General features: G+C 44.7%; 1 protein-coding gene across 30 annotated transcripts in view; it reads right to left on the bottom strand.

Annotated features, from left to right (window-relative positions):
- Window positions 1-13630, bottom strand: part of SLMAP (sarcolemma associated protein) — a 159841-nt gene that overhangs the window by 24629 nt on the left and 121582 nt on the right. For all 30 annotated transcript variants that reach the window (XM_053292447.1, XM_053292437.1, XM_053292436.1 and 27 more), the window contains 3 exons: window positions 11168-11488; window positions 4421-4538; window positions 2920-3091 (listed from right to left, as the gene is read on the bottom strand). In XM_053292447.1, coding sequence (XP_053148422.1) covers window positions 2920-3091; window positions 4421-4538; window positions 11168-11488 — 611 coding nt within the window. The remainder of the gene's footprint in view (window positions 1-2919; window positions 3092-4420; window positions 4539-11167; window positions 11489-13630) is intronic.

The following is a 13630-nucleotide window of genomic DNA, read 5'->3' on the forward strand; positions in this document are numbered from 1 at the left end:
GAGGCTTTAGCGATGTTGCAACAAAAATGTTATCCTAGATCAAAAGTTGAATGCCTTTGCAGTTTAAGACATCCTCGCAAAAATCACATTTAAATTCCACTGCATTATCATCAGTATTGTCAAACAGAAAAGCCTCTTGCCTAACATAATAAACAAACAAACAAACAAACAAACAAGCACACACACACACACACACACTGCTTGAATCAAGGAAAGAACTAAGGAGTAGAAGTGGGACAGCAAACGTCTTCCTATGGAACAGATTCTTCTCAGCCCGTATGACATGAGTTATCTTTTTCAAGATACACCTCCACTAGTATCTTGCAAAAACCAAGAACTTCATTGTTTACTAGAAAGTCACCAACCAAAACACAGCACCATTTTGCACAATACTGAATAACAAGTTAGGATGTTTCTGGCCAAGCATTTCTCAAGAGCAGCTTGTCACAAATGAAGCAATGGACAGCCCCATGCAACATCACATTTGGATCATGTGGCCAGCACAGCCTTGAACCCTGTCTTCTATGCAGATGGACAGGGGACCAGCACAGGCTCTGCTCAAGGATGTACAATTTGTGGAAGCTCAATGCACCAGAAGACCACAATATTATTATTATTTCTTACATTTATATACCACCCTATCCATCCAAAAGCTCTGGGTGCTGGATGGAATACACCTCCTCTCCCCGACCCCCAATATCTCTGACATTTTAGTAGCAATACTTTTGGAAAAACAAAATAAAATTGATGCACCAGCAAATTCAGAGAATAACCATCAAACTTTAAGGACCATAAGTGCAATCAGACAACCCCCTAGCAGGAAAAATACCATAAAAGGTAGGGCTAGGAGACACCTTTTCACAATGGGAGAACATGTTACACATGCATGTTCAGTAAAGAGCTCCAGGGTTTTTTTAAAAATTAAAGTCTGAGTTGTACAAAGCAAAATAAATACTTCCCCAACAACATGATCAAAGAGAATTATAACTGAAAATGTTATAAAGGCTGCTTCAATTCTCATTTTCAAACAGAACCTGCTAATCAGAGAAGGCATTTCTCATTTTCAGGGCCAATATCAGTGCATTATACATTTTTGTTTTACAAGAAAGCTTACTGCAAGAAGTATGAAAGGTCCATTATAGTTCTGCACATTGTTAAGGCCACAAGGCTGGGGCTATTTTTATGGCTGCAAGTTACTACAGCCATAAAACCCTTCAGCAAACTGACCCTGAACCCTGTTTATAGGTTGTTATTTATATTTTTATATATATATATATTATATATATATATATATATATATATATAAAATTTTTTTTATTTTTTTTCATATTACCACCTATGAAAGCAAATCAAAAGTTAAAATTAACAACAAAGAAGCTAAGTAAAGTGTTCTGAATTCCTGACAGAAACCAACTATTCCTCTGCTAAAGCACATATGGCTTCTACTTGGATGAATAAGTAACACCCTTATATTAGCGAGTTTTAAAAGCTAGCACAGGGACAAAAACACATGGTCCGACTAGCTCCAACTACAAAAGAAATATGGACACATGGGAGCTGAAATGTTGACAAGAGAAGGTACTAAAAATGCAATGGAAATAGTAAACCAATGTTTCACTAATAATGATGAAATGGAAGAGTTACTGAAGATTCTTTCTGCTTATATTAAGAGTGTGCAGACACTTCTGGAAGAAATCTAACCTTTAATTTATGTACTATCAAGCTCAAATGCCAAAGGCTCTAAACAAAACAACAGACACTCACCTTGATTGATGTGCATTCCTAGTGCATAAGGAAAATGACTGCCTTGAATCTGAATATGAGATGAACTGGGCATTTATTTCACTTAGGAATATTCCTTATAAACGCTGCTATACATGTAAGAGATGGTAGGAAGCAAGCAGTTCTCACTATTGTATATTAAGATGATGTGGCAAATACCATGCAACATTAACGTCTGAGTGCATTCCTAAGCAATATTCCTCATATGAGAATGAGGAATAGTAATGAGAAGGCAAAAATAACCTTATGAAGTCAATGTGATCATTGAGTTTTAGTCTGAGTACTTTATAGCTGCATTCTAGGTCTGTACAAAGCTTCAGCTAAAGCGGAATATTCTGTATGACCTCTCTGGTACCACAGAGAGAGCTCAATGAGGAACCACGACCATGAATATTCATATACCACTGTTCAACCAAAGTTCACAGAGAAAAATAAATAATACATAAATTAAATGGTTCCCTGTCCCCAAAGGGCTCACAATAGAAAAGAAACATAAGGCAGATACCAGCAACAGCCACTGGAGGGAATGCTGTGCTGGGGCTAGATTGGGCCCAACACTACTACACTTCCCAGAGCTCCATGCACACCTTCCAAGATAGAACTGGGGCTCAGCATAACTCTGTTTCTCTTAAAAGAGCCCCACTGGCACTGGCAGAAGAGGTCTGCCCAATGGGAACAGCAGCCTCTGTGCAATGCCAGGAGGAGCAGTGTGGAGTATTCAGCTTCAGCCACAGCTTGGCACAGGTCTATTTAATTCTTCCTCCTAGATTACATTCAGGGATTCATATTCACGCTTGTCCACACTTTAACAGGGAGGATGCCAAAAGGAGAAGAGAAGGAAGTTCATAATCAGAGAAATTCTGTTGTCAATTAGAACATTAAAAAGTGAGACATGACTTTTAAAAAGAGCACTGTACTACATTTCTTACTATAACAAACATGCTTCACTCGCAGTTTTGAACCACAACGCAGAAAATACTTTCACATAAGCTCAACTAGGCTAAAAGAAAAAGTCAAGAGCTCAGCTTGATGCCCAGAGTAATTTGCTGGTTTTCTAGATTATGACTTGGGTCTAGAACATTTATCTGTTAATTTAAGTATACAAATGTAAACAACATTAAAATTGTTCCTATTTACCTCATTTTGAGCATCCTTGGCTTGGTTTTCTGCCTCGTTAAGACGGGTTTTTAGGCTATTTGTATCTCGCTGATGTTGCTCTTTCAATGATCCCACCTTATTTTCAAGTTCCTTTCGGGTCAGTTCAAGAACACTCAGATCACTAGTAAGTGCTAAACCCTGTTGATGGGAGCTGCAGAAGGACAAATCCAAAGAGAATGCTTTATGTTTACAAATAAATGCTTTTTAGCAATCTATCTTCTTTAGATTGAACTTTGAAGCTTTTTAACTTCTGTACAATGCATTCCATCTGCACTATCCCCATGAATGCATCTAGTACACAGCATCTAGGCCTGCTGTATACAACAAGGAAAAAAATTACTTTGTTTTTGGAAGCACAAGAAAATGTTTTCTAGTTGTTAATTTGTAACAAAAAAAATTGGCCCCTAAAATTACTGTTGATAGTCTAAGTCAAGTCAAGTCAGTTGGGAATCAGGAAGACAAGCTGGGGTCATCACTCATTTGCCTATTCATCTACAATCTGTCTTTACAACCAAGTCTCAATTTGAAAGACTTCCTGGTGGTAAATAAACTACTATTATAATGGAATTTTAATCAACTCTAGATAATGAAAAATATACAATACCAAAACATAGACAATCTTTCCACTGCTAAACAAAACAACAACAACAACAACAAAAACGATATTCAGTAATTGCAAAGAGATCCAACACAGGCATAGTAATCTAGACAATTACTTTGGACATCATAAAGGGGTTTTTGCACAGTGATTGAATGTTTTACTTTCTCTGCACCATCCCATCCTGCTTCTTAAATTTTCCTAAGTGGTTTGCTAAGCAGCACAGCAGCTGTTGAGCCCAAAGCCCTAATGGCTGCATGGAGCTAGTCAGGTAGTTCTCTGAATTTTAGTCAAGGTCATTTAATATGCTCTGATCAATGTATTCTCAATATATTCTCTCTCTCCCCTGCTATTAGGAACTGTCCTATCTGGTTATTCCCACAACAAGCAGAGAGGCAGTCAGAAAATTCTTGACTCATCTCATGTAGTATAAAGCACTCAGACCAATATTCCAAAAAAGATCATTGTGTCTATGCAGCCTTTGCAGCCTGCTCCAGTGACTTTTCATTACACTGTTCTGTTCATTGAAGGGTATACATTTTCCTCAGCTGAAAAAGACCAAATTCTCAACCAATGCAACTTGCAATACTAAGCCATTGCTTCGAAGGGGCATTGCAAGTCGAAGGGGTGGGGGGTGGGGAAAGAGAGAGAGAACGTATGCACATGCATGCACACAGTACATAGTATCTCAATAACCTTTTCTACTTTCCTTCAGAATTAGGCAACCAACTGAGGAGTGCCAGATATAGAGTATCTAATGCTTCTAGTTAACAGTTTTTTATTTTGTTTTTAAGCTTGCACCTAATATACGTATACAGTAAGGACCTATTTCACCCATTCAATATTTTATGGAGTTCCCACATTAGATACAGCAGCACTTACTTATGTAGCTCCTTCTCTTGTCGTTGAAGTTCACCTGCAAGCAAGGAATTCTCCTTCTTTAATGAATGGCTTTCAGCTTCCAGAACAGTCCACTCCCCTCTCAACTTATCAAGTTCACCTGAAACCAAGTAATGCTATGTTATCCACAAAGCTCACTGCTATCTTAAAATATTTTCAGTTCTACCTTCAGATAAGTCTTAACCAGAAACATACCTGTCATATTAACAGTTACATCTATTTTGTAGTAAAAACTGAAGCCCCATTCAGAAAACACTTTTTCAGATTATTGTGTGCAGCACTGGCAACATAATGTACCATATGATTAACTACAAATACTTCAATATTTAGATTACAATTGCTTTTTGTTAACTTGAACCATTGCAAGGGTGAAAAGGGCAGGTTTCCAACCTGTAACCGTAGTTCTTCGAGTGGTCTTCTGTGCATTCACACTTGGTTTTGCACATGTGCAGCCAGCAGGTTCCGGAAACTTCCATAGCTTCACCCTTGAAAGTGAAAAAGGCAGGAACAACTGCTCCCTCCAGGGGCGTAACTACCATTAGGCAAGGGGAGGCGGCTGCCTGGGGGCCCCCACGCCTTGAGGGGCCCCCCGAGGCAAGTCACATGTGAAGTGAGTGTGTGTGTATCAGCGAGGGGCCCATTTTAAAATTTTGTCTCTGGGCCCACTCCAGCCTCGTTACACCCCTGGCTCCCTCTGTAGGATAGAACCCAGCATGCCTCAGTCTTGGAGACTGCTGCAGCCAGACAGGGACCAAAACAGGAGTCCTGAGATAGGGTGCAGTGGCAAAGCCAGGTGGGAGTGTGAATGCACAGAAGACCACTCGAAGAACTACGGTTACAGGTAGGAAACTTGCCCTTCTTCTTCGTGGTCTCTGTGCATCACACTTGGGGTCACAGCAAGCTGCACTTACCTGGCTGGAGAGAGTAGCCTATCGAGAAACCGACTGTAGCACCAAAGCACCAAATGCAGCAGCTTGAGGCGTAGTGACGGATTAAGGTGGATGGGCTCAGCCAAGTCGCCACTCTGCAGATCTCTTCTACAGGAATCCCATGCCAGAACGCCTCTGATGCCACCACCGTGCACGTTGAATAAGCCCGAACTAGACTAGGGAGCAGCTTCTTTGTAACCTTATTGGCCAAACCAATGGAAACCCAGGAGGATAGTCTCCGAGTCGAAACGGGCATGCCCATGGTTGGACCAGCATAGCTGATAAACAGGATTTCCTAAAGGTGTTTGTTCTGTCAACAGAAAAAGCTAATGCTCTTCGAACATCAAGGAAATGATAGGCCCGTTCCCTGTCCGTGCTAGGATTGGGGTAGAAGACCAGTAACCGCAACTCTTGAGCTACGTGGAATTCTGAAACCACCTTTGGTCTGAATAGTACGTTAGGACACAACACAACTCTGTCTCTGTGGAACACCAAATATGCAAAGTCGCAACAAAGGGCCCAAAGTTCACTAACTCTTCATGCCGATTAAATGGCGACCAAAAATACTGTCTTTAGCGAAAGAAGCTTCAAGTTACACGTGGCCAAGGGCTCAAACGGGTGTAAAATCAACTGCAAAAGTACCAGCTGCAAATCCCGTGAGGGCAACACGTGTGGGGCAGGTGGGAATAAATTCAACAAGCCTTTCAAAAGTTTCTTAACCAGTGGGTTGGTGAACAAACCTGAGGAACAGTGGTAGGATGCTATCGCTGCTAGATGTATTCACACAGAGGTCTGAGCTTGGCCGGATTCCCTTAAAGCCAGGAGGTATTCCAGAATAGCCAGCACCGGTGCCCTCTCGGGGTCGAGGTGTCTCTCCACGGCGTGTGAGCAGAAACGTTTCCACTTAGCCACATAACTCTTACGTGCAGACAGCTTCCTTGCAGCCTCCAGGACCCATTTAAGCAGGTCTGGGAGCAGGGCCGGTCCTAATTCTTCCAAGCTGTGAGGCGGAGCAACTCCAGGTCAGGATGCAACCTCCGGCCATAGTCCATAGATGGGGTTTCAGTGGTAAGTGGCAGAAGGTCAGATTGGCCAGATCAAAGAGACTGGTAAACCAGGGCTGTCTTGGCCACCACAGGGTGACCAAGATAGTCCTTGCCCCGTCTCCCCTCATCTTCTCCAGGACCCTGGGGATCAACGGGAACGGTGGGAAAGTGTAGACGAATTCCCGACCCCAATGCTGAAGGAAGGCATTGCCCAGAGACCATTGATTGGCTCCCGCTCAGGTGCAGTAGCATTCACACTTCTTGTTGGCGGCTGTAGCGAAGAGGTCTATAGATGGGGTTCCCCAGTTGCAGAATAGGTCATTCAGTGTTCTCTGATCCAAGGACCACTCGTTGGGGCTGGTCGTCTGGTGGCTGAGGGCATCTGCTAGAGAGTTGGAAGTCCCTTCTATATAAACAGACGTCGGCCATATCCCTTGGGTCTTGTACCATAGCCACATTTCCAACACCAGCAGCATCAGGCTCCGTGAAACTGTCCCGCCCTGCCGGTTCAGGTAAGAGCAGTCTGTAGTTGTCCATTAGGATAAGAACCGGGCACTCCCAGATCCAGTGGCAGAAAGCCTTTAATGTTAGAAAAATGGCCAGTAGCTCGAGATAATTGATGTGCCTGTGTCTGATCGAGCCCAACCACTGTGAGGTCCTTGAAGTGGACCCCCAGCCAGTGGGCTCCCAGCCAATTATGGACAATTGCGGGAAAGGTCTCAGAAAGGTGTGACCTCCTGAAGGTGTGACCTCCACGTCCACCACCGGACCGCCGATCAAAGTTCCTCGGGAGACCAGAGGGACATGCATTGGGTGTTGGCACAGTGGGTGAAAACTGTCCAGAAACCATGCCTGAAGGTGCCTCATATGGAAGTGCGCCAGTGGAAGTGTGGCTGTTGTAGAGGTCATTAGCCCCAGAGGCCTCTGTATGTCCTGCACATTCAGTTTCCTTTCCCGACAAAAGGCGTGTGCTGCAGTTTGGAGACTGACCACCCTGTGGGGGACCAAGTACACCCTTGCTCTCGTAGAGTCCAGTATGTTTCCCAGGAACTCTATTCGCTATGTTGGAGTGAGTGCCGGTTTCCCCAAGTTTACCTCCAGCCCCAAGTCCTGTAGCAGGCGAAGGGCGAGATGCATGTGTTTTAACAGGTGATGCGGCATGGCAGCCACCAGTAACCAATCATCAATGTACAAAAATACGGTTATGCCCTGCAGTCTGAGGTGAGCCGCCGCCACCGCCATGCACTTCGTGAAGACACGAAGTGCTGACCCCAGATCAAACGGCAGGACCTTGTATTGGTCCGTCCTGCCGCCCACAGAGCATCGAAGGTACTTGCAGTGATGAGGCGCGATAGACAGGAGGAAGTATACGTCTCTTAGGTTGATGGATGCGAACCAGTAAAGTAAAGTATGTCAAATAGAAACCCACATCCAGGTGGGAGCAAACTTCTTCTATGGCCCCTTTTCGCAACAAGGAGTGTATCTCGCTCAGTAACTCTGGGGAAGGCTTGGTGACCTTTACGCCTGAAAAGGGTGGAGGGGAGACAAATTCTATATGGTAGCCATTTCAGACAATAACAAGCACCCAAATGTCTGAAGTGATGGCTGCCCACACATCGTAATTCCCGGACAGCTGGGAAGCCGCAGTCTCACTGTCTCTTGGGGTAGGATGGCTTAGACTTGGAGAACCTCGATTTGTAGGTTGTGGAGGTGTTGCCCCTGTGCTGTTGATACTTGCCCTGCTGTTGAAAGGAATCGCTCGACTGATAGTCCGACTGATAGCCTTGTGACTTATGTTGGCCATAACGCGGCCAACAGCGCCTCCTAGAGAAAAAGGTAGAGAAGGAAGATGTAGAGTAGGCCATTCCCATAGTGGAGCTGAGTTTCTGCACTTTTTAATTTTATGTATTTATTTACTTACTTACATACATATTTTTATACTGCCCAAAACTTGTGTCTCTGGGCATTTTCCAATGTGTCATCAGTTTGCTGACCAAAAAGCGCCTCCCCATCAAAGGGTAACTCTTCTATGCGGGTATGCGCTTTCTGCAAAAGTGATGTGTCCCAAAGCCACAGTCTTCTTAGGGACACAGCTGCTGCCATGGTGTGGGATCCTGCATCTGCACAGTGTCTTGAGGACTGAAGTTGTTGCTTAAGTACCCGGTTGCCCTCCTGAAGGAGGGTGGTGGCTGCCTCCCTTTGGTTCCAATGAAGCTGGCTCAGAAACGGGGCTAATTTTTCTAGGATAAAGTGCTGGTACCTCGCCCAGTATGCTTGGTGATTTGCCACCCTCAGGAGAAGGATCAATGCAGAATAAACACACTTCTCCAGCGCATCCAGCTTTTTGCCCTCCTTATTGGAAGGGGTAGACAGCAGCCACTGCTCCGACTTCAATTGCGCAGACTCAACCACCACCAAATTAGGGAAGGGGTATCTAGTGAGATAGTGGGTGTCCTGCTGTCGCACCCTGTACATACCCTCCAGTTTCTTGCAGCTGGGCTGGACCGACGCCGGCTTTTCCCAAGCCGATTTGATGATTTGAGCAATCATCGGTATCAGAGGAAGGGCAACTGGCCCCGCAATCTGAGGCTGGGTTAGTTCGAAAATAGAGTCCTCAATCTGCGAGCTGGGATCCGAGGTATCCAAGGCAAGCGAGGTGGCTATGCGAAGCAAACGCTCAGGATAGTTCTTAAGTTCTGCTGAGGTGGCGCCATCAGGCTGATCCGCCCCCGTGTTGTCACTGTCTACTGGCTTTCCTTCCGGGGTAGCCAGAGCATCCAGGGGTTGTAGATCGGCATCAATTGGTGGTTCCACGTCTGGAATGATTGGTCTCGCCGGTGGCAGGGGTGGCAGCAAAAGTATGGGAGCCACTGGTAACGGGGGGTGGGGGCCCTGTTTGGATTTGAGGGCTCAGGGACCAGAGAGCTGCATCTTTTGGACTTTTTCTGTTTCTGTTTCCTCGGGTGTCTCCCTGGGCTAGTTGGCAAGTCCATTCTAGAACCCAAACGGGAGCACGTTCTTCTCCTGGTATCCCGCCACTTATAGGAGGTATGGTCCCCTGGAAAGGGCGCTGGGTAAGGCCTGTAGCGGGAGGGATAAACATACTGGTCATATACTCAGCGAGTAAGCGCCTGCCTGGTCTGTAATGGGAATCAGGATCTCAATGAGGGAGTAGTCGGTGAGGCTTTCCTGACTTCCAAGGGAGAGGGAGTTGGTGGGGACAAGTCCCCAGATGAGTCGCTGGAGGATCTGGGCGCATAGGGGTCTGCCTAGTCCTCCAAAGAGGAATCTTGCGGCACCAGCAGTTCGTATGGCTGAATCAGAACTTCTGAGCCCAAGGACCGCTCCTCCCATCGGATGGGAGATAGGTAGATAGGGCTTGGTATAGGAGACTGGGGCACATGTTTCTCCTCCTTCTTACGTTTTCGTGGGCCCAGCTCCTGCTCTTGTTCGTCTTCTGAGCTGTCCTGCTTTTTTGGTTGCAGCCGGCCTCTTTTGTTTCTTCTTCTTCTTCTTCGGGAGCAGGCTGTGCGCCCTGGTCCCGAGCACTGATGCCGATCATTGCAGCCCTGCCCCCATATTGGGAACCTTGCCCCTCTCTCCAGTCGGCTCCGCAGGCTGTCTTGGTACCAAGGCCGGTACCAAGTGGGCATATGATGATGCGAGGCCTGTGGGAGCGCCTTGAGAGTCCTGGAGCAGTGCTGGGGTCGGAGGGAGTATCAGGCCCAATGCCAGAACCCGCAGGGGCAAGCCCTGTGCAGGCGTGGCCTCAGAAGCCGACGTTGACGTTTTAGCCAAAGCGGTGATAAGCTCCCCGCAGCCTGCGATTGTGGTGGTGGTGGGGGGTGGGTGGGGGGGAAACGGTGCAAAATAAACACACAAAAAGGTAGATAACCAACAGGAAAAGAAAGTGAGGAAAGGTAGGAATAAACTGTAGAGATTATCAAGGGCGAAGCCAGAGGAAGATTACACAACTCTGGGGGCAGTCGACGAAATACCGAGGCGTGCCAGGTTCTATCCTACAGAGACGGTAGTTGTTCCTGCCTTTTTTGCTTTCAAGGGAGAAGTTATGGAAGTTTCTGGAACCTGCTGGCTGCACAGGTGCATAACCCAAGTGTGATGCACAGAGACCACGAAGAAGGACTGCTTAAACTATGCTGAAACGTATCATGCAGCTTCGAGAAAATGCATCAAACCACTAACCTACAATAAGATCTATGACAGCTAACTAATATATAATAGTAGCATAGAACATAGTGTTGAATACGTGTACACTTGCACCTACAAGATTGGCAACAGTTGTGTTAATTACTGCAGAAGGTCTCTGAAAGACTGTTTGTAAGCACTTCCAATTGGCCTCTTCATCATTAAATCTCCAAGAGTTACATAATTTCATTCTGTGCTAATTGCACTGGTCAATGTTTTTTCAAAATTTATTCAAGCTTCTAATTCTTTTCTTGGCTCCTCTATACACATGGTAATCAGCTCAATGGTTCTTGCCCTCTCTACTTTCTGCACAACAGGAATAATTTTATAAACCTCTACCATGTTCCCCCTATTTAAACCACACAGGTCTAAATGCTTTAGTGTTTAGGGAGATGGCAGTTCCATACCTTAGATTAACATATTTAAACATCTGCACATTTTCCATCTTCTCAGTTTAGTAGCACAACAACGGAAGAAACCAAAGAAGAACATAAAACACTGACAATACTTTATATTCTCTGTAAGTTATAAAGGTGCCTATGTCATACCTTGTAAACGAATGGCTTCTTCTCTCTGTTGCTCCTCACACTGCTGACACCTTAGCTGAAAACTGGCTTGCAGACTGATAATCTCTTTTTCATATTCTGAAGCCTCTTTGCGCCACTGTTCAAGCTCAGCCCTCACTTTCTGAAGCTCTTCTTGCAAATTTGCAACGTCTGTCTCTCTTTCTGATGCAGCCTTTTCAGCTACTTGTTGTAACAAAAGAATCTCACTCTGAGCACTAAGCAATTCATTTCGAGTACCAGAGATTTCATTCTCCTTTTCCTCACGAAGACGTTCAATATCTTCCTGTAGCCTGTGCAGCTGAGCTGTAAACATTTAAAGGAAATTAAATTTTCTTGAACTGTAAGGGAGGTAAATCACAAGGTCTAACTCTATCAAGGAAATATTGACTGAATTTTAAAGCTTACTGAGAGTCAAAAAATGATTTGCACACTAAACATGCTGCATTACAATGGTTTAATGTCAAGACTTCCATCATCCATGCCATTCCTAACTTAGAGTCAGTTTTGTGCTTTAAACCACTGGCATAGTGACACTGAGGTTGGCCCATGGGTGGGATCTGAGGCAGTCCCTGCAGCCCCTGCACAGCCCATCTTGCCTCCCTTTGCCAGCCATAAGACAGTCTAATGACGTCACTATGCTGGCTCCAGGAGTGTGGGGGATCTAGCTCTCTTACAACCTAGATAGCTCAGCTGGATGTGAACTTGTGGACATAAGGACAGAAAAGGACACCTTCTTTGCCATACATACTGCCAGAGTATAGATCTTCAGATGTGCTCTATGCTGCAACCTGTTAAATTCACATCAAGTATTTCTCCACTTGTGCTCTAGTCATCTACCTTGCCGCTTCGGCTCCTATAATTCTTGCAAATACTACAGGGCTAATTTTGAGGGGACACTTAGGAGCAACTGTGTCTACTGCTCCAGTGAGTTTGTTATTCCAAGTCTGCACCACAGCATTGACAGAATCATCAGCAGATCCAACTCAAAACCCTTTCAAGCCTTCTTGGAATCCTATTGGAGCCAATAACCTCCACAGGTGGAACAACTTAATGGGTCCTTCATCCCTGCAGAAGTAGGTTGTGGTTGCAAGTCCTACCTTAACTGGATAGTGGTCTGTCCATGACAACGGGGAAATGACTGCAGTCCCCAGCCATGGAACACCACCATGATCAGAATAAAATACCAGATTGAGTGGGTGACCATCATTATGTGTCGGTCCAGAGATCACTTGGGATAGGCCCATGGTTGTCATGGCCACTATGAATTCCTGAGCCACTCCTGACAATCTGGTCCCAAAGTGAAGATTGAAGGCCCCCACCACCAACAGCTAGGCAACTCCAATGCCAGCTCCACAGGACTGTCAGCTCAGTTAGGGACTCTGTTGGGCAGCAGAGGGATCAGTACACCAACAGAAGTCCAATTTTTTCTAATATTTAGACATTTGCCCCAACATTACTGCAATTTTATAACAACTGTGCCATGGGGTGTTATTTTTCTTGCACATATAGCCAAAGATGTAAACAGCTTGCTTGTTCTTGTCCATGTACAGTTATAACAATGAAAATATACAGTGACCATGCAAACCTACAGGTGGATGCAAATCCCTGTTCGCCTGTTTGAAATTCTGAGGAAAGGGGGACAGTTAAAACAGCTGGCAACAGAATGGCAGCAGGACACTTCCAATACACCCGATACAGTGTGCTGCACTCTCAGAAAGGAGCAGAATCACTGATGCTCATCCCCTACACTAGCTCATGCTAATCCTAAACAGCTGATCTTCCAAAACGAATAGTAACTGGCTGCTGTTGGAGAAGCGAAACACTACTTCAACATGTGCATGCAAATGCTTATATTCATAATCTGTGCCTTACTGTTAGCCTGCCTGGCTATTACAGACGCTTCCAAGTAGTTAATTCATTTCATTTTGTATTCCCTTTAAATTATAAGTAAAAACTACTGATTAAAAAATAGTCACAACAGTAAAGGACAGTGGTGGGGGTAGTGGTACTGGCAGATCATCTTCCTTTCTCCTCTCAAAGGACAGAGGAAGGTGTTGACTGAGAGTGCTCTAGCCACTGAGGGAAAGGGAGCCCACCCAAAGAAGCAGGACAACAATTCAAATCCACATGCTTCTCATTAGAAAGGCAACATGTGAACATTTCCGTGAAGTCGATATTATAAGAATTATTTTTAAAAGCAGTGTAAATCATAAGAAGATTGAAATGGAAAGAGTTCAAAGGAGACCTGTGAAAGATGACAAACAGCAAGATGTACAGAATGGATTAAAAAGGAAAGTAATAGAGCCTTTATAGTTGAAGACAAATCAGAACTGGTACTGCTTTCTTTCTTTCTTTCTTTCAAGAGTATATATATCTACACTCATCCTAAAAGATCCTTCCAAAAACATGGTGGTGTTTTCTGAGAATTCTAGATTCCTAACTTTT

This window comes from Hemicordylus capensis, chromosome 2 (assembly GCF_027244095.1).
Source record: "Hemicordylus capensis ecotype Gifberg chromosome 2, rHemCap1.1.pri, whole genome shotgun sequence".
In the NCBI taxonomy this organism is placed as follows: domain Eukaryota; kingdom Metazoa; phylum Chordata; class Lepidosauria; order Squamata; family Cordylidae; genus Hemicordylus; species Hemicordylus capensis.